Below are 21655 nucleotides of genomic sequence, written 5' to 3'. Positions count from 1 at the left end.
TTTTTTTTTTTCCTTTCTGACCAATTATTATTTAACGTTGCATAGAAGTATTTTCCTTTGAAATGTCAACAAATAGTGGCTGTGCAAGTTTGGGGAGTGTTTGTATGTGTTTTCGGAAAACAATTCCTTAGGAGAGAATAGAAGAGTAAGCTTATAAACATATAGTGTCCATTTGGAAAAAATTAAATGGAAAAAAAATCAATTTAATTTACCATTCAACTTATTTTTGTAACTATTCATAAATCTCACTGTATTTTTTGGTATTATTCATGAGTCTTACTGTACTATTTAAGCGAACTTTTACATTTATCTATAGTACTTTCAACAAAAAGTTTTCAATTTCAGTAAAATATACAGATCCCAAAAAGTTTTCTACTGTTTCAAGTTTCAACACCATTTCAACAATCTCTAAAAACATACCGTTTTCACAAATAATTTTCTTCTTTTCTTTTGGTTAAAGGGTGCATGAAATTAAGAGAAATCAAGTACAAAGTAGAATGACATAGGCTACAATACCTTTAGCATCCCAGCAATATATTGGCTTACAACAGAGGAGGGAGATTCAAAACAAAAGTACATAACATAAAGGAAACATCCAACATACATGCACAGATTTCTTTGTTAACAAGTAATAATGGTTGTATTTTTTGTGAGAGTGTATGAGGTTGCACGAGCTAAACTTATTTATTTAGCTAGAATGCACGGACACGGGTACTGGTACGAGTATGATATGCTATGAAGCACAGGTGCAGGACTCGGTAATTTTTGAAAAAGTGTGGGTGCGGGTGTGGGTGGGGTGATTAAAAATTTATTAAAAATATTTTTATTTATATTTTCTATATATTGCTAAGCATATTTTTTTTACATTATATAAACGTATACCAATTTAAAAGTAATAGGAGATAATAACTAAAACATGATATTCATAAATTAGATTACGACCCACAAGTTTGAAACTAAAACATTCCATGATGGAGAGATTAAGACCGAGAGATGGAGAGATTGAGACCGAGAGATGAATCATGAGCTTGGGCAATGAGGCAAAGGAGAGATTCTAACTTCTAAGTGAGTGTTCGTGGGTTAACGAGAGAGGCAGTAGGCAGAGAGCTTCAAAGTTCAAAACGGTGAGTTTTGTATAATTTTTTTTTTACTAGAATTTTGGCCTAATTCAAAGTCGGTTTCGGCCTGATTCGGCCCTTTTTGGCTTGTTTCTACCAGTTTCGACCGTCAGCCGATACAATAAGAATCGGGGCGAATCAGCCTAGTTCGACACCAATCGATGCGAGTTGGCGTGAATTCAAAAAACAAAAAACAAAAAACAAAAAAAAAAAAAACACTGATGCGGCACAAACGTGCGCAGTCAGCAGTGTCGCGCACTGCACACCGCGTCGAGTGCAAGTGCGGCGGCTCTGGAGCCGCACCCATGCTTTCTAGATGATACAATAACACGAGTAATTTTAAAAAAATTATAACATAATATGGTAGATATGACACAAATACAACACATATACAATATCCCAAATGAAGTGTCCGTATATCCTAGTTTATTAGTTATTAGGAACTACTAATAAGAGATCATTAAACTAAATCTTTAGTTTGTTTAGAACCATCCTTGATCAAAGTGAGTATAGGTTAGCCATCCACTTCCATTATGAGGTTGAAGATGCCAAGATCATAAGTTAAGGCCAATCTGTCTCTTATGGCCCATTGTTCGGTTACTATACTAGAGGTTACTCCTACATTTCTCATGAATCCTTAATCCCTTTATTCATTTGACTTCAAAATTGCGAATCAATCTGAGCAGCCTGTTCATGTTTCTATTGGTTGAACTTGAACCACTGTTATTGAGTTTAAATATACTGAGCTAAACGTAATCCAACCAACCATCTGTTATCCAAAGTGAAGAAATTTCAAATGCCACTGATTGGCTGGTTTCATAGATTTTCTAAAAGCAGCTTTCAAACCATTTTTCTATTTTTATTAATTTTAGTTTTTTTAAAATGTCATTAAACCCAGCACCCAAACAAACCCTTCATTTTCATTTGCAACTTTATGAGCCGGGCATGTTAAGTTGTTGTCAGGTTCAAACTTCAAAGATTTCAATTTCAACAAATGAGTTATAAGCTGTAAGCCTGTAACCACATAATATTTGGTGCCTAAAAAGTAGAGACGGACAGTCCGGGGATTTGAATACCAAGAGCTTGGGCTGGCCCTTCTCTCGAGTTAACGTCTCATACTTATGTCTTGTTCCATCCAGGTACCAAAAAATCTTAGGTAAGAGGGGCGCATCTGTTTATTGTCTCACTGACATGTGAATCCTATGATAATATATCCCCAGATATAGAGCTAAAATATTGATTGAGTGGGGTTGAAGTATGAAAAAAAAAATCATAAAATACACTAATTCATTAAAATTTCATGAACCTCTATCAATCTTATTTTGCTTTTTATTTATTTATTTGTTTTTAAAAGGTTAAAAAATGGACTTCTTGATAGATTTGTTTTTTTTAATTTTTGGGCCAGTTTTATTGTTTTTTGGGCTATTTTTGTTAGGCATGAATGTACTTTTGATCCCTACATTTTAGAGTCATTTCTATTTTAGTCCCTAAAATGAAAATCGAGTTCCATTTTAGTCCTTGCCGTCACTCACATAACAGAAATATCTTACGTGGCAAACGGAATGCACTATTGATACAATAAATGCTGACACACCATTAAAATAATATTAAAAAATTTATTTGTTATTTAATAAATGCCACGTCAACTTAGAATTTTAAAATTTTATTTATCAATTTTAACAAAATAAAAAAAATAAAAAACAAAATTAAAAATAAAAAACACACAAATTCATATCTAAATCATACAAACCCAGAAAATCAAACAAATCTAGAGAATCAAACAAAACCAGAAAATCATACAAACACATCAAGAATAAACAAGAGCACAAACCCAAAAAAAAAAATCATACAAACCCAGAAAATCAAACACAGAAAAATCATAAAAGAATATTGTACAAAATATAATCAATCCATATATATGCACAAACCAAATTATCCAAAAGAAAAATAGATTTAAATCCAAAATTTAATCAATACAATCATTAACAAAATACCCACAAAATTGAACAAACCAAGCTCAATCCCTTAACCATACCAACAACAACAAACACAACTCCCACCCAAATTTGAACAAAATACCCACAAAATCATTAACCTAGCACACCTCAAACTCTTTCTCTCAGTAAACTCCCTTGACCGAATCTTAAGCTTCATCAAAAACCCAGATTTGAACAAAGTGAAAACCCCCACTCAGATCAACAAAAATCATCACCCACAAACCCACCATCGAAGTGCACCACCACCTATCTCCATCGAAATCTCCACCACTGAACTGAGAGATAGAGAGATGCAATATATGCACAAATTCATATCTAAATCATACAAACCCAGAAAATCAAACAAACCTAGAGAATCAAACAAAACCAGAAAATCATACAAACACATCAAGAATAAACAAGAGCACAAACCCAAAAAAAAAAATCATACAAACCCAGAAAATCAAACACAAAAAAATCATAAAAGAATATTGTACAAAATATAATCAATCCATATATATGCACAAACCAAATTATCCAAAAGAAAAATAGATTTGAATCTAAAATTTAATCAATACAATCATTAACAAAATACCCACAAAATTGAACAAACCAAGCTCAATCCCTTAACCATACCAACAACAACAAACACAACTCCCACCCAAATTTGAACAAAATACCCACAAAATCATTAACCTAGCACACCTCAAACTCTTTCTCTCAATAAACTCCCTTGACCGAATCTTAAGCCTTCATCAAAAACCCAGATTTGAACAAAGTGAAAACCCCCACTCAGATCAACAAAAATCATCACCCACAAACCCACCATCGAAGTGCACCACCACCTATCTCCATCGAAATCTCCACCACTGAACTAAGAGATAGAGAGATGCAATAGAGAAAGACCCACCGATTTGAGACAAAAACAACCTATTGATCCAAGAGCACCCACCGATCTAAGGCAGAGACCCACTGATCTAAGAGAGAGACCCACTGCTCTGAGAGAGACAGTGATTTGAGATAGAGAAAGAGACACCTAATTGAGAAAGAGAAAGATTTGGGGTTTTCAACTAAGAGATTAAGAGAGTTTGGGGAAGATATTTTGAGTTTAGAGAGAAGAGAGTTCAGGGGAAGAACATGAACAATCATGTTCTAGTGAAGAACATGTCTTCCAAAAATATAATGAAAATAATATTTTTTTTATTTAAAAAATAATAATAAGTTTATTTTAATTATTTTATTTTATTTTATTTTTTCTAATGTGGCTTTTTTTTTATATTTAAAATGATGATATATCATTTATTAATTGCTAAATAAATTTTTTATTATTATTTTAATGGTCACGTCAGCATTAAATGTGTCAGCACTCTACTCCGTTTGTTACATAGGATTCTTCCGTTAAGTGAGTAACGGTAGGGACCAAAATGGGACGCGTTTTTCATTTTAGAGACTAAAAGTGGTAAAATAGAAATGTAGAGACCAAAATAGAAATTACCCTAAAATGTATAAACTAAAAGTGCATTTACGCTTTTTTGTTATTATTTGAGTTAAAGAGTTTTATTGTTATTGGACCATTTTAAGGTTCAATGGGCTAAGAATTATGTTTGGGGGGCTAAGTTTAATTTTCTAAGGCCCAAATTCTCCATCAATCTTAAATATATATTGTGGGGCTAGTGAATTCACGGTCCAGGCCCATTCTACATGGGGGCCCAGGGGCTAGGGCCCATGCCGAGGACAACCTCCTGCCCGGCACCTCACGAAATGCTTGAGGAAGGGGGGAAACTGAGTTCAGGGGCAGGGTAAGAGAAAAAGCTACCAACATCATAATACCAAGCACTGTATCTGACAAGTCCATGCTCTAAACCATACCCTTTAACTTTCCCAGCGATCCCAAACCATATTGGAGTATGGGTTGACAGGACATGTCTGCACCCCGAAAAAAGGCTGAGACTTACACGTGAACTTGAAGGAGGAGAAGAAAGACGGATATAAAAGGAAGAACTCCCCAGAAGGAAAGGGGGGCTCTCCTCCGATAAAAATGGAAAAAGGAAAGGATATAAGGGTCCTAGGACAGCGTCCGAGGACCGGAGTCCCACAACCCGTACCAATGGAAGGCTTAGCTAGTTAAGCCAGGCCCGCCCATATAAGAATTTCCATAGACGCCATGATAAAACCGTCCACCTGTGCCCAAGGTCATGCCTTTCAAGCCCACTCTCTACAAATCATATTGTTGGGGTCCTTTGCATACGAGCCCAACATCACTCATGGGCCGTTAAACAAATCGTGTCCCTACAATTGGCGCCGTCTGTGGGAAAGGCTCGCGCATTGGCGCAGGTGGCGGTGGAGTTGAGCCTCCGTTAAGCAAATGTCTGTGAAGGTTCCTACATTTTCAGCGACGTTTGTGAAGGCTCCTCCATTTCCAATGACGTGCTGTTGTTGCTCCGACATAGATTTCCACTAGGGGCTACGCCTCGCAGTGCCAATGGCATGGGCAATTCTAGGTGCTTCAAACATCAAGCTAGCTCCCCCCACCTTGTTCGAGGAGCTAACCTTCGGAAAATAAATAAATAAATGAACAACTACAAGTGTTGGACAGAACCAAGGCCTTGCATGGTCCTCAGACCCAAGCCTCTGGGGAAACCAACTACTTACAAGAAAAAATACAAGTTTTGGACAGAACTAAGGCCTTGCATGGTCCTCGGACCCAAGTCTCTGGGGAAACCAACTACTTACAAGAAAAAATACAAGTTTTGGACAGAACCAAGACCTTGCATGGTCCTCGGACCCAAGCCTTTGGGGAAACCAACTACTTACAAGAAAAAATACAAGTTTTGGACAGAACCAAGGTCTTGCATGGTCCTCGGACCCAAGCCTCTAGGGAAACCAACTACTTACAAGAAAAAATACAAGTTTTGGACAGAACCAAGGCCTTGCATGGTCCTCGGACCCAAGCCTCTGGGGAAACCAACTACTTACAAGAAAAAATACAAGTTTTGGACAGAACCAAGGCCTTGCATGGTCCTCGGAACCAAGCCTCTGGGGAAACCAACTACTTACAAGAAAAAATACAAGTTTTGGACAGAACCAAGGCCTTGCATGGTCCTCGGATCCAAGTCTCTAGGGAAACCAACTACTTAAAAGAAAAACTACAAGTTTTGGACAGAACCAAGGCCTTGCATGGTCCTCGGACTCAAGCCTCTGGGGAATCCAACTACTTACAAGACAGACTACGTTACATGGACCTTAACATCCGTCCGAAGAGAGCTCTTCATTAACAATTGGGTTAATCCCTAAACTGCATGGGTTCCCAAGTCTGCTCTCAGATCCTCAATACCAAAGGGATTGATGCAATATAGAGCAATATGTTACCAAAAAGACAATCGAAGTCCCTCGATGCTCGACCATCTTCTCGGATGAATTATTTAGAGTTTATCGTTCTCGGACGGTTTCCTCGCATGTATTACGGAATATTCAGCTGTTATCTCGGTTAGTTTCTTAAGTTTAATTTACTGCGAATTATCGTTATTATGCCTGGTAATGTTGGTAAATTAGAGTTAGTTGGATTATGTTTCAAGGTTTCCTGCTCTGAGTATCATTGAAGGAAAACACACATGGGGCACATCCATTCACAAAGTAGTGTTGCAAAAAAGAAAAATATTCAAAACAAGTAAATAAATTTCCCTTTTATTAAAACAAAGAAATAGTACAGCATACAATGAAAAGCTGGAATCAGCTTATATTAAAGCTAACTACATAATCGAAAAGAATGATACAAGAGAATAAGATAAAGCCGAGGAGGTAGTACAGAGGAGAGGTTGGCTGCTGCTTCAAGACTTTGTTCTTCCTCAACACTTTTACATGCCCATAACTCAGACAGCAAAAGAGCCCAACGTGGGGCCTGCACCATTGAAGAAAAGGTGCAGAGAGAGCCCAGCTTCAGGCTGGCGCAGCTGAAGAAAAGGTGCAGGGAACCCAACTTGAGGCCAGCACTGTTGAAGAAAAGGTGCAGGGAGCCAGAAGTTGAGGAGCCTACACCAAAATTTGCCTGCGACAAGGAAGACGGCGCTAATGGCGGAAAATCTTTCTTCTGACACACCAAAAATCTGGCGTGACCAGAACCTGCTTCGGATTTTGACTAAAAGAAGGAGAAACACCATTTCCCCTTTTGTTAAGACGGAGTATTTTCTTGAGTCTGTGCCTCCCATGCCCAGATCACGCTACCTTGAGTCTCGGAAGGACCCGGCGCCTCTGTGGCGGAGGGAGTTCCTTCACCCCAACCTGCGCCTCAAACATATTATACTAAGGGAGGATAACACCGGATATGGAAGTTGTGATTATGGCTGAAGGATTGTGGTTTGGGAGGAAACTGAAGGATTTGTGTGTAAGTGGAGCAACCTCCTACCCTATTTATTTAAAAGATAAGGAGGTGGCATTTAATTCACGCAGAGTCCCAAGGAACGCTACAGACAAAATGGTTTCGGCTCAATTCCCTACGCCACCTACAACCATAAGATTAAAGGATTCTCGTGAAGGCGCATTTCGAACACTGGAACGTCAAAGGGTACCGCGTGACCAAAGACTAAAGGAATGCCTCCTAATCCGGTGCATCTCCTATGCAAACGGAAAAAGCCCAAACATCAGAAAGTACATAAGCTGAGTGAGTCGTGATGTGGGCCCAGCATTATCAAAATCCTCATCCCCAACTAAAAGTCGGGCAGCAGGATTTTGAAGGGCTATTGTGGGGCTAGTGAATTCACGGTCTAGGCCCATTCTACATGGGGGCCCAGGGGCTAGGGCCCACGCTGAGGAGAACCATTGCCGAGGACAACCTCCTGCCCGGCACCTCACGAAATGCCTGAGGAAGGGAGGAAACTGAGTTCAGGGGCAGGGTAAGAGAAAAAGCTACCAACATCATAATACCAAGCACTGTATCTGACAAGTCCATGCTCTAAATCATACCCTTTAACTTTCCTAGCGATCCCAAACCATACTGGAGTATGGGTTGACAGGACAGGTCTGCACCCCGAAAAAAGGGTGAGACTTACACGTGAACTTGAAGGAGGAGAAGAAAGACGGATATAAAAGGAAGAACTCCCCAGAAGGAAAGGGGGGCTCTCCTCCGGTAAAAATGGAAAAAGGAAAGGATATAAGGGTCCTAGGACAGCGTCCGAGGACCGGAGTCCCACAACCCGTACCAATGGAAGGCTTAGCTAATTAAGCCAGGCCCGCCCATATAAGAATTTCCATAGACGCCATGATAAAACCGTCCACCTGTGCCCAAGGTCATGCCTTTCAAGCCCACTCTCTACAAATCATATTGTTGGGATCCTTTGCATACGAGCCCAACGTCACTCATGGGCCGTTAAACAAATCGTGTCCCTACATATATACATTATTATTATTATTTTTAAACCTTGGGGGGCCTTAGGCCAGTACATGGCTCCATCCCTAGTTCCATTTTCCATCCAACCTGGAGTAAGTGTGTTTGGTAGAGTGGATTTTACAACCAAAAAAAAAAAAAAAAAAAAAAAAAAAAAAAAAAACAAAAAAAAAAAAAAAACAAAACAAACAAACAAAACAAAACAAAATAAGGAGGGAAAACTTTTTGGAAGGTGTTTGGTTGAAAGGGAGAGAAGAAAATGATGGTGGGGGCTCAGATGTTTTCTTCCCGGACCCATCAAAAATTTTTCTCTCCAAAATGAGGAGAAAACTTGGTGGGGGAAAATTTGATGGCTAAATGACAAAAATGCCCATGTGCAACTTGCACTAGGGCTTCAGTACATTGCTTCTTTTTTTTTTTTTTTTTTTTTTTTTTTTTTTCAATTCTAGTTTTAATAAGTGTTTGTTTTTTGTTATAATTTTTTTTTCTTTTGCTTTCCTGGATGTTGCCTCTTCCTTCTTCTTCTTCTTTTTCCCTTGGGCCACGGATGTGACAGTGTTTGTTTTGTTTTTTTTTTTTTTTAGATGTGATATTTTTTTCTGGACATGATTTTTATTTTTTAATAAATTTGGATGATTGTATTTTTTTTGGTTGTTTGTCACTTTTTCGTTTCAATTGGGCATCATTTTTAATAAAGGCATATGAGTAAATTTATACAAACTCACTTTTTCCATTCTACTTCTCTTTCACTCCCAACCAAACAAAAAGGAGGGAAATTAAATTTTTTCTATCCCCCCACTTTTCTATCCTCTCACCATTTTCTATTCTCTCACTTTTCCACCCTCCAACCAAACGGACTCTATATTCTCTCACTTTTCCACCCTCCAACCAAACGGACTCTAAAAATTTGTCCCAAACTTCAATATAGATTCAATTTTATTATGACTGAGTTCATATTGAAATAGAAATACTCTTGTACTTTTTTTTTTCCCAATATGTCATAAAGAAATCACTAATTCTTGGCACATCAAGTTCATATTTAAATTCAACTAACACGTCTTCATTTTTTTAACAGAGGAGACGTCTAAGGTTCAAATCTCTCATCCCATTGTAATTATCGATTTTTATTTTTTATTTTAAATAAGTTCATATTTAAGTTAATAATTGCAAATAAAATTGTAATGATTCTTTTCATTCTGTTTTTTGGGTAAAAAATTATTACCTAATTTACGTTTGGCCAATATCTCTATTCTCATAAATATGTTGAGGTTCCCTAGTAAATTGAAGAAAATTTCATGGTGCTGCTGACTGCTTAACCCAAAGCACCATAAAGGTAAAAATAGATTCTTAGAAAAATAAATTTCTTTTATATATGACCAGAAAAAATAAATTTTCAGTACTATTTACTCAGCATGTGCTCCTCAATAGGCCCGAGTAAGTAACCCCTTTTTGGACTTTTTGGGACTTGGGTCTTTTCCTTAATTGAACTGGGTAATAAATGACTACATGGGCCTGATTCGAAGAAAGACTTCTGGGCTCTGGTGCTTATGTACGAAGACTTTGGAACCAACCTTGACTCTGCTGACCAATTTAGTGGTGACTGATATTTCGCAAATTCATGGCCAGGTTGGTTGTAGGATTTTTGTTTTTGCTTTTAAAATAGTATGAAAATAATTTTTAAAAATTAAACTTGAAATTAGTGTTCAAATATTACAATAATTTTTACATTATATGTGTATGCCTCCCACTTTTAAGAATAATTTTCAAAATATTGAGAAATATATATATATATATATATATGGTGTTTAGGAGACTATTTATACTTTTGATTTTTTTTTTTAATTACATAAAGTAACGTGTATTTTTTTTTTTGGGATAATGATATGCTTCATTTATCTATCTATCTATATCTATAGTATCTATAAGATAATTCCTCTCTTTGAACTGGACTTTTCTGTAGTTCAAAAATACCCTCATTAATAAAGAGTAACTTTTCTAAGAAATAGAGTCATAAATGTCAAATAACAAATTTCATTTTGAATTCAAAAGAGACCTCCTAAAATTTATAATTTTTTTTCCTTCATGTTCATTTTTTTATTCCTTTTTCATCCAATAAAAGTAAAACAACACAATTTAAGAAATTAAAAATCAAGACAACTCCTAAAATTTAGCCTTCTTTCTCCTCACGTTCGTCTTATTTTTCCTATTCAAACTTTTATCTATATCACTACATCACTTTCAAGCACACGTTCAGAAAAGAAAATTTAGTTAGTGCTTGTCTCTAAAATTTATCCTTTACTAAAAAAAAAAAAAAAAAAGAGTCTCTGAGCATGCGCAATATGCGTACTTAAAGGCTAATTTTTTATAATGATAACGGATAAGTTTCAAATTTGAAGCGTGAGAATATTTTTTTATAAAGATAAGCTTCTTAATTTAAGAGATGGAAGAGTTTGGGCAAATCTATGGGGTCTATTGTTTTCAATTTATTTACAACTATGCTATTAAAAACATTTTATGACCTGTTTGGTAAGAGTATTTAAACATACTTTTTTTGTTTGCAATCTATAAAATAGTGGGTCCCACACTTGAATTTATTGTTTGGCTAATATTTTCTACATACAGTTTTCAAAAAACTGTATCCTATTTTCTTGGTTTAGAACATGATTTTGAAAACAGCTAAGGGGATGTTTTTAGGATACAAAAAATGTTTTTAACGACATAGTTGTAAGTAAATTGAAAACAGTGTACCTCACATATTTGTCCAAACTTTTTTATCTCTTAAATTAAAGAGTTTATCTTTATCACAAAAAGAATTTCCTACCCTTCAAATTTGAAACTTATCATTATAAAAAATAAAAAATAAAACATGATGAGCTCTGTAGGGACACGATTTTTAACGACCACGTTGGGCTCATATGTAAAGGGCCCGAACAATATGATTTGTAGAGAGTGGGTTTGGAAAGGCATGACCTTGGACGCAGGGCAATGGCCTGGTCCTGATTTTATGAGAGCACATACAAAGGTAGGTTTGGCCTAAATAGCTGAGCTTTACATCAATATAGCTTGAAGGATTTGACTCCTCGGACTTAATCCGAGGAGCGTCCCATTCTCACCATTCTTTTTTTTTTTTTTTTAGAATCCCCCCCTTTTTTAGCTCTCCTTCCCTTTTATACTAGTATTCACTTCCCGTTATCCATCTACGTGTCAGTTTTTCCTTGTTTGGGGATAATTACTCGTCCTATCAATCCATACGTCAGAGTGGTTGGGAAAAGCTGGATAGCATGGTATGGAGTATGGGCTTGTCAGGCGCTGGGCTCCACATTGTGGTGTTGGCAGCTTTCTCGTTTGTACTGCTCTTGTACTGAGTTTGTCATTTTTTTCAGGCGCTTTGTGAGGTGTTGAGCGTGAGATCGTCCTTGGCCACATTCTTGGGCCATTAAGGGGCTTTCATCATACGTCATCGGCAGTAGGGCTCCTCGGCTTGGGCCTTGGGCCTTTAATGTGAATTGGGCTGGGATTTCGAATTTCAGGCCCCACAAGCTCTATTCTCTTATCATTATTCACACAAAAAAAAGTAATCTACAGATTCTACATGTTACTTTTTGTAAATATATATTTTTAAAATCTCAAAAATAGAAATTGTCTCCCAAACAATTATTTTTAATTTTTAGTATTTTGAAAATTGAACTTAAAAGTAGGAGCCAAACACGTAAAATATAAAAATTATTATGTGAAAACTAGTTTCAAGTTCAATTTTTTGAAAATTGTATTTATATTTTTTTGAAAACAAAAATAAAAATCATCCTACCAATCAGGCTTTATGTATCTTGAAAACATCATCCAGAAAAATAGAAAACAATTTTCTGAAAATGGTATTTAGAAAACATCAACCAAACAATAGATTTAAATGTGAGACCCACCATTTTGTAGTTTTTAAAACAAAAAATTGTATTTAAATTCTTTCCCAAACAGGCCTCATAAACTTACACTATTTTTATATTTTGGGTAAAAAGAAGGGAAGGTGATGATTTTAGTAAGAGCTATTATGTTGTTATGTGAATTGTTAGAGTTATATACTTATATTACTTTTTTTTTTCTTTGAGTGGGTTAGAGCTACAAACATGGCCACCACTAAGAATACTATTATTAGTACGTCTATTTTTATTTAGGTACTATTATAATTTTGATTTTATTAGGAGAAAAAAACTAGCCACTTTCTAATATTGATTTTTTTTTTCTTTTGAATTCTAATATATTGATTTATTACCTAATCTTATATACGTCAATATTGATCATAGGTCAAAGAACAAATCATTCTAAACCCAAACTTATGCCAAAGAAAACAGACATCTTTTGACTACTAATTCTAATTAGGATTTTAGATTTTTTTTTTTATAAAAAAAATTGTAAAAATTTAAAAGGCAATAATGTAAGATTGTGGTGTAAGGTCCGAAAAGGAATTACAAGAAGTGAAAAAGGCACTGTTGCACTTTACTTTTAAGTTTTCCTCAAACCAAAAAAACTTGGGGAACAACGAGCCATAACTAAGCCCAACAAAGCAGATATTCTTATAATGGATGTGCTTTGTTGGGCTGCATGGAAAGTTTGAGTTGATTTTAAAGTCAATTTATGATCATACTAAGGTAAGATCTTCCATAAGTTGATGATGATCCAAGAATCAATAAAAATTTCATGATTTTAATATGTTTGTTAATTAATTATTAATAGGGTATTAAGTAGGAGTAATTGTAAATTGTCTTATGTTTGAAGTCTTTACAAATGTTCAAAGCAAATGACTCATAAGTCATTTCATCAATTGACTACCAGCGAGAAAAAAGAAGTTAACCCATAACTCAAACGGACTTTTAGCATAGTCCTTTTTTTTGAGAATGTTTAGCATAGTCCTTAAATGAGTTTTTTGACTTTCTTCTATTGAAAAACAAAGAATTAATGACCCTCCTAGTCTGAGAGTAAGTTTATTACCATAATTATTTTTACAACTTTTTTCATAATTTATCTTCATGGCGAGTTGTAAGTGGTGGAACAAAAATAATGGATCCATATGAATCCACAATTTCGCTACTTACAAATTGTCACGCAAATAAATTGTGATAAAATTGTGAAAATAATTGTGGTAAACTTACTACTACGAATTAAGAAGACTATGGGTTATCATAAATTCATAATAAAAACATTGGACTTCAAATATAATAATTTTTTTTGCTGAGAAAAAAAAAACCTAGGACTTCAAAGATAATATTAATTATTCATATAACCCACTTTATTATTATAAAGACATTGGCGATGAGGGCCATGTGAATATGTGATGTGTACGAAACAGAAACAAGGTCAACTAGCACGCTGGACGGACACGATCACGAACTCGAATATACGATGATCTCTTTTATTAATTAATTAAAGCTCACTAACTTTAAAACTTAACCCAATTAATGACAAACACGTCACTCTCAACACGACAAAAAAAAGAAAAGAAAAACAACAACAACAACAACAACAACAACAACAACAACAACATTGGAATCAAAACTTAAAACCTTTCCCAGTCATATTGCCTCTCTACAGTAAACTAAGACACCACGAAACATAACCCAATTAATGACAAACACGTCACTCTCAACACGACCAAAAAAGAAAAAGAAAAACAACAACAGCATTGTAATCATCCGCGCTTGACGCCTATTTTTGATCTTCATTGGTTTGAAATGCAAAAACCTTAGCAGCGCAACTGTGGAGAAACTTAGTGTTTTTCCACCAATTCATATCAACTCCGCGGTTCACTCTTCACTTCTCTCTCCCCCCGAATTTCTCTCATCTCTGTTCATCTTTTTCTCTCTCTTTATCTTATACTAAGTTTAACACACTCTCTCTCTCTCTCTCTCTCTCTCTCTGTGTTTGTGTATCTCTGTGTTTGTGTGGAGCTGGCGGGAATGCATTCAGGGCCAATCACAAGGCCTCTGCAGCTTCAAAAAGGTATATATATAAAAACAAAGCAAAACCATTTTCACTGCGTAATTTTCGGTACCCTTTTGGTATTTATTGAAGTATGGCTTGCATTTATGGTTGAACAATTTTACGTTTTGATTTTGTGTTTCCAAGTTTCAAATTCATTCCTTGTTTGTTCCTACCCCCAGTTTCCATTTGGGGGATTACATGTTGTAATAATTGTTAATAATGATTTTTTAAAAAAAAATTATTAGGCATTAAATACATCTTGATCAATGTTTGGATACCTTCCAAAGATATTAAATTTATTTTTATTTTATTTTTTAATTTTATAAATTGGATGCATATGCCTTGCGCTTTGAGCTTAATTATCATACTTTAAGCCTATCAAAAAAAAAAAAAAAAACCATGCATTAAGCAATTTGTAACAAATTTGAGATCCATATGTTGAATTTTACGTTGAAATTGCTTGACACACTTTTGAATAGAACCAATTCCAGCTTGTCATATTGGTTATCCAAATCACAGTGGTTCTTTGTGTGTGTGTGTGTGTGTGTGTTTGTGTTACCCGGGGGGTGGTTCATTGAATTAAACCCCAGTTTATATGAATTCCAGGGACCGATACTGTTATGAACAAAAAAAATTCTATATTTAGATTATATGGAAATATATAATACTATAAGCTAAAGGCTTTTATGTTTCTTCCTAAACTCTTTAAGCAAGGTTAGATTCTGAGTTAATTTAACATTTCCCAAAGGAAGAGCTTGCATATTCTTTTATTTTAAAAGATAATTTTGATAATCATAAGAAGTTAAGAACCATTCACAATTTTATCTGGGGTTTAAACACATTGTTATTACAATTTTTTTTTTGCTCTTGAAAATTGTTTTTTTCCTAGCCAACAATGGTACTTTTTAGACTTCAAACCATGTTGTCCTATTATTGCATGTGTTAGGATTTGGCTGGATTGTCTTTTCACTTATGCAGCACTCTAAAGGAAGAACTTTGTTTAATCTCAAGGACAGAGAAAACTATTGCTAAAGAGAGAGTTTTATCCATAATGATATAAGGTCTTCAGTTTCTAGAAGTGTTGTGATGCTTTTTTTTTTTTTTTTTCAAAAGAAAAATCCTCCAAAGCTTTAGTAATCATGTTAAGTCAAATATTTCCCTTTTTAATTAGTGGCATTTAATTGGTTGTTGCTTCGGATGCATTCTGGTTTTGGATATTAGGCAACATTATATGGAAATTTATACAGCTCCTTTTGCGCCTGTCATTTATCATTACTTGGGTTGCTAAGAATCATCTCTGCATGAAAAGTTTGAGTTGATATTAAAGTTCATGTAAATCTATGTAATACACTCTGCTCCTGTCCTGTATCATTACTTGGGTTGCTAAGAATCATCTCTGCATGGAAAGTTTGAGTTGATATTAAAGTTCATGTAAATCTATGTAATACACTTTGTTCCTGTCCTGAATCATTACTTGGGTCGCTAAGAATCACCTCTGCATGGAAAGTTTGAGTTGATATTAAAGTTCATGTAAATCTATGTAATACACTTTGCTCCTGTCCTGAATCATTACTTGGGTTGCTAAGAATCACCTCTGCATGGAAAGTTTGAATTGATATTAAAGTTTGTGTAATTCTATGTAATACACTTTGCTCCTTTCCTGTATCATTACTTGGGTCGCTAAGAATCACCTCTGCATGGAAAGTTTGAGTTGATATTAAAGTTCATGTAAATCTATTTAATACACTCAGTGAGTATGGCTATCGAAGGAGTGTCTTCTCCTTTTCCTCTTCTTTTTGGTTTCTGGATTAATCAACTTGCATAAAATACATTGTTGTATTCAATAAAGTTTTTGTAAACCCCAGTGCTTTTGAAGTTATATAACTACTATGAACAAAAAAATTCAATATATTTAATATGGAAATGTATATGACTGTAATCTAAAGGCTCTTATGTTTCATTTAAACTCTTTAAACAAGTTTAACATTTCCCATAAGAAGAGCTTGCCTATCCTTTTATTTTAAAAGATAATTTTGTTAATTATAAGAACCATTCACAATTTCATCTGGGGTTTAAACACTTTGTTATTACAATTGTTTGTTTTTGAAAATTTTTTCTTTCCTTGCCAACAATGGTATTTATTATAATTTAAGCCATGTTTTCTTATTAAGGAATGGGTTAGGATTTGGTAGGATTTGTCCTCTCTCTTATGTAGCACTCTACTTGAGTGTCCAATAAGGGGTGCACGGCCACATATGTGCAATCCTCTGTACCCAAACATAAAGATGGGGATCAACTTCGAAGGATTCTTTGTTAATAAAATAGACAGCAAAATATTTCTGTGAGAGAGGGAGAGAGAGAGAGAGATAATCCATAATGATATGAGGTCTTCAGTTTCTAGAAATGTTTTGATGCTTTGGAAAACAAAAAAAAAAAAAAAAAAAAAAAACCTTCCAAAGCTTTATTAACCATGTCAAGTAAAATATTTCCTTTTATACAGCTCTTTCTGCTTCTTCCTCATTACTTGGTTCGCTAAGAATCACATCCGCATAGAAATTTTGAGTTGATGTATGGCTATTGAAGGAGTGTCTTCCTTTTACTCTTCTTTTTGGTTTCAAGATTAATCAACTTGCATAAAATACTTTGTTGTATTCATGATTGAACTTCGACGTAGTCATGTATAATCTGATAGGATTGCTGCTTGTGTTTCAGGGGTAACTTTTTATCTCTTATGGAGATTATTCCTCACTGGTAATAAGCAGATCAAGTAGCTTGGTCACCATGAGTCAATCATATGGTTCAGGTTGGTTGGGAATAATACCTCATATTAATCTTTAATACAGCACTTATCTTTGCAGTTGTGAGAAGTAGATTGGAAGTTTGGTCTTTATGAGTATTTTTATTCAATTAATCTAAAAAAGGGATGGTTCTAATAATGCCAATTGTGCAATCATCACTTTTGATAATTTGGATCATGATGTTAGAGATTCCCTTAACTCCACCTGTGTCTATACTTAGTGTCATGTATTTTGTTCATAGTCGGTCCCAAGCCCGGAAGGAGGGTTGTGATAGGTTGAGGGCTAGCATAAAGTTTAGTCACTATGAATGAATCAACTATTATGAATTTTAGAGACTTCCTTGAGTGAGATGTGTATAATCTCTTTTGATTTATCAATGATGTCTTTTGATTTTTATTGTATTTTGGTGTGTCTCATTAATAATCTCTCATTTGTTATGATTACCTTTATTGTTTTTACATCTATCGGCAGTGATGTTTAGTGTAAGTAATGTTTCCAATGGTATGCGCAATCATCTAATTCTGAAAAATTATCCTATTAACAATTGAGAGATACAACATGCTATAAATCTAATTTGAGAACAAAGGGTGCTGACATAATCATAAACTTTTATAAAAGTAATCATAATATTAAGTGCATATGCTAGTAGGAAAGTATGACTGAAATTTGTCAAGATCAATATATTTTGACTATTAATGAAAAAAATCATGAATAGCCTAGGTAAAGAAAGATTTAAGACTTTGCATACTTGGATGCAAGTTGAGGATAATTTAAACCAGTGACATGGAAAAGATTTTGTTTGTTATCTAATGCAGTTAGTCACAGGAAATAGGGTAGAGACTAGATTTAGATGACAAAAAAAAAAAACTAGTAAAAATGAGCATTTTGTGCTTACCCTAATTTGCAGTTTGTAATTGCACAAACTTTCAGTTGGTACATAATTATATCATTGCCCATCTAGAATAATATGTTAAAGTATAACACCTACACTACCTTCTATTGTATTGTTCAAGGCTGTGCCAGGTGTTAGGTCAGTTAGAAGTTAAGATTTTCCTAGGTTGCTTTGGTTATCTGGCAGATCAGGTAGTCAGGATGAGATTGCTTCATGATCTCAGCATCCAATAAGTCAGCCATGTGCTCAATTGTTACTGATTAGAATAGACTTGTGATTAGTTAATAGACAGGTTTATATATATATATATATATATATATATTAGTTAGTAGACAGTTAGGGGGTGTTAGTAACAAATTGTAAGTTATGACAGTTATACTCAAGCAGCCTTGCTTTAATAGAATCTCCTCAGTGTACAAAGAACTCGTAAAAAAATGATAATCAAGTTTCCTTCTTCTTTTTCTCTAAACTCTCTAATTCTTAGGAGGCTTGGCTACCTCAAATCAGTCATTTCTATGCACAACCACACGCTTAACACTACCTTCTACACTAATCTCAAAATGTTTTTAACATAATAGGAGGCTTGCCAAGAGAAACTTTGGAACACTATCAATAATTCATAAGGAGTGCAAGGTTGAGAAGGATTTTCTTTGAATGGATAGTTCTAGCTTGCTGAACTGTGTGCATTCAGGTTGGTGTATTATTTTTGCAATCAATAAAGTCAAACAGGAACTTTCTAAAGTTAAAATAAGAATTACATTATCTGTTCTCCGTGGGAAAGGGAAGAATCAATATAATGAATATCACTAATAAATTAATAGACTTCAGGTCATCAAAAATGAAACAGTCATTCGCTTCTGGTGGCAAAATTGTTTATTCATCTTCTCATGGGCAAGGAGATTTAGGATCTATCTAGATTCCCCAAAAATGAACGATATCTATCATTAGATGAAGCTAAAGCTTCATATCACCATACTTGTTTAAGCATATATACTATAAAGAATAACCAAAATGTTCTACCATTTCGTAGAGGTTCCTGTTCAGCTTTGCTCTTAGAATGTCTGCTATTATATTTTCTCCCTTTTACAGTTATTTCATATATGTTAAACCCAAAATTTGGAACCCTCGCCTTGGCTCTGGGGATATGGAAATAGGCTGGGGATGGACTTGATTTCAGTTTCCAACCCTACCAACAAAATAACTATGCAAATCAAGCTGTATGTTATGCCAAACAAACATGCATGCTCATGCAAAAAAACAGAAAATGCAGAGGACCACTGGGTAGGGAGTGATGCATCTAAATATTGGTCAACGGTTTACAGATTTCTGGATTGCCTATTACTAATAAGTAATAAATGAGAAAAAATGGTCTTCCTTGTAGACACAGGTCTCATTTTAATGAAAAGATGAGAGGCATTTTAAGCAATGTATTAATCGATTATTATTCTGTATACCAATTTCAAATGAAACACACAATGGCCAGTAAGCTTTATGCAGGATCTTAATCATTTGGCTGTCTAGGATGCAGGAATATCAATTTGATGTAAATATTCAGTCCGTCTTGGGGAAGGGATTACTTCTGCTTAGATGATTGAACATGATTGAGCTAAAAAGTTCATTCTGTAGGCATTTTCCTCTTTATTCACATTTCCTAATGCTGATTATAAACTCTAACATAGATGTTGTTTTTATACAGGTGACCAAGATTGGAAGAGCCTTGATTTTTCTTTTAGTTGAGTACTTCTTTTCCAAATTATTCCCCCTTCAAAGCATGGCACCACGACCTCTCCGCCTCACCTACCGACGACCACCACCTAGGTTCCTTTTCATCATACTTTTGATAATTATTCCTGTTTCTATGGTTGGAATTTTCACTTACGGCCAGAAAATATCATATTTTTTCCGACCACTTTGGGACAATCCTCCACCACCCTTCAAACGCCTTTCACACTATTATGCTGAAAATGTATCAATGGACCACCTTTGCCGCCTCCATGGCTGGTCTGTACGCTCTGAACCCCGCCAAGTTTATGATGCCATCATCTTCAGCAATGAGCTGGACATACTGGAGATCAGGTGGCGTGAGCTTCATTCCTTAGTCACAAAATTTGTCATCCTTGAGTCCAATACCACTTTCACCGGCATCCCCAAACCTCTATTCTTTGCTTCAAATCAGACCCGGTTTGCTTTTGCTGAGGGGAAGATTGTCCATGATGTATTCTCTGGCCGAATTGCAGCTCATGGATCACGTGAAGACCCATTTGCACTTGAGTCTAAGCAACGTGCTGCTATGAATGGATTACTTCGGCTTGCAGGGATATCCAGTGGTGACATTCTCATCATATCAGATACCGATGAGATACCAAGCTCACATACTGTGAAACTACTGCAATGGTGTGATGGGATTCCACCAGTAATGCATCTTGAGTTCAGGCACTACATGTACTCATTCGAGTTCCCTGTGGACTACAGCAGCTGGCGTGCCACAGCCCACGTCTTTCACCCACGCACCCTTTACCGGCATTCACGCCAAACTGATCTAATATTGTCTGATGCAGGATGGCATTGTAGCTTTTGTTTTCGGCATATTCAGGAGTTTGTGTTTAAGATGACTGCTTATAGCCATGCAGATCGTGTGAAGCGGAGGGATTTTTTAGACCATTCAAGAATCCAGAACCTCATTTGCCAGGGAGATGATCTCTTTGATATGCTACCCGAAGAATACACCTTTCAGGAGTTGTTTAAAAAGATGGGGCCAATCCCTAGTTCATGTTCTGCAGTCCATCTTCCTGCTTACTTGATAGAGAATGCAGATAACTATAGGTTCCTTCTCCCAGGAGGCTGTTTAAGATCTCCAGAATGAAGATTTTTGGCCAGCCCAAAAATAAAAGGATTAGAAAGTATAGTATGGAACTTTAGGATTCCACTGCTCTTTTTTTTTTTTTTTTCATAAAGAGGTTTCAGTGCCTGAAAGCTGCCTGAGATGTGAAAATTGTAGCGTTCACTCCTTTTTGTTGTGTTCTTATAAATGCTCTTTGATAATCTACCATTTTCCCAAACTTTAAGCTTGTTGAAAATTGTAAAGTTAATCATTTTTAAGTAATATTCAAGTGGTTTTTTTTTTTTTTTTTTTTTTTTTACAGGAATCACATCCTTTCAATTTCTTCAACAGAATCAACACTAAACTTGTGTGTGCTTATTTTATTAGGTATACTTTTCTGTAGTTTCACTTTTTAATCTGTTCCTAGATGGGATACTCTCAAAATTTTCTTTGGTCTTTTCTCACAACATTATCAGTTTTTGCTCAGGTATGCTAATTGCTAAATGTCAAGGTTTTGGGCATAAGTGCATTTTGGATAACATCAGTGTTGCTTGAAATTGAAAGCTTATAAGCCCTTGCAGGTGAAAGAGAGACATTTTGAATGGCATGCACAATCCAAATCATCAATGTGAAGAAGAAAATGACACACGACACCAGTTTTATTAGGCAATCTAAATGTATCCAGAATGCAATTACG

At 35.3% G+C, this 21655-nt stretch overlaps 1 protein-coding gene across 2 annotated transcripts; it reads left to right on the top strand.

Moving 5' to 3' along the window:
• Nucleotides 1-14061: 14061 nt before the first annotated feature.
• On the top strand, nucleotides 14062-21257 carry LOC126715436 (uncharacterized). 2 transcript variants are annotated; one of them, XM_050416035.1, is made up of 4 exons: nucleotides 14062-14465; nucleotides 17160-17250; nucleotides 18716-18828; nucleotides 19834-21257. In XM_050416035.1, the coding sequence occupies exon 4, from the start codon at nucleotides 19909-19911 to the stop codon at nucleotides 20998-21000; it is 1092 nt and encodes a 363-aa protein (XP_050271992.1). In that variant the 5' UTR covers nucleotides 14062-14465; nucleotides 17160-17250; nucleotides 18716-18828; nucleotides 19834-19908; the 3' UTR covers nucleotides 21001-21257. The 2 variants fall into 2 exon arrangements, with proteins under 2 accessions (XP_050271992.1, XP_050271991.1); XM_050416034.1 differs by lacking the exon at nucleotides 18716-18828.
• Nucleotides 21258-21655: the final 398 nt, after the last annotated feature.

The sequence above is a fragment of the Quercus robur genome, chromosome 2 (genome assembly GCF_932294415.1).
Source record: "Quercus robur chromosome 2, dhQueRobu3.1, whole genome shotgun sequence".
Lineage (NCBI taxonomy): Eukaryota > Viridiplantae > Streptophyta > Magnoliopsida > Fagales > Fagaceae > Quercus > Quercus robur.
This window is presented reverse-complemented; position numbering and strand designations above follow the sequence as displayed.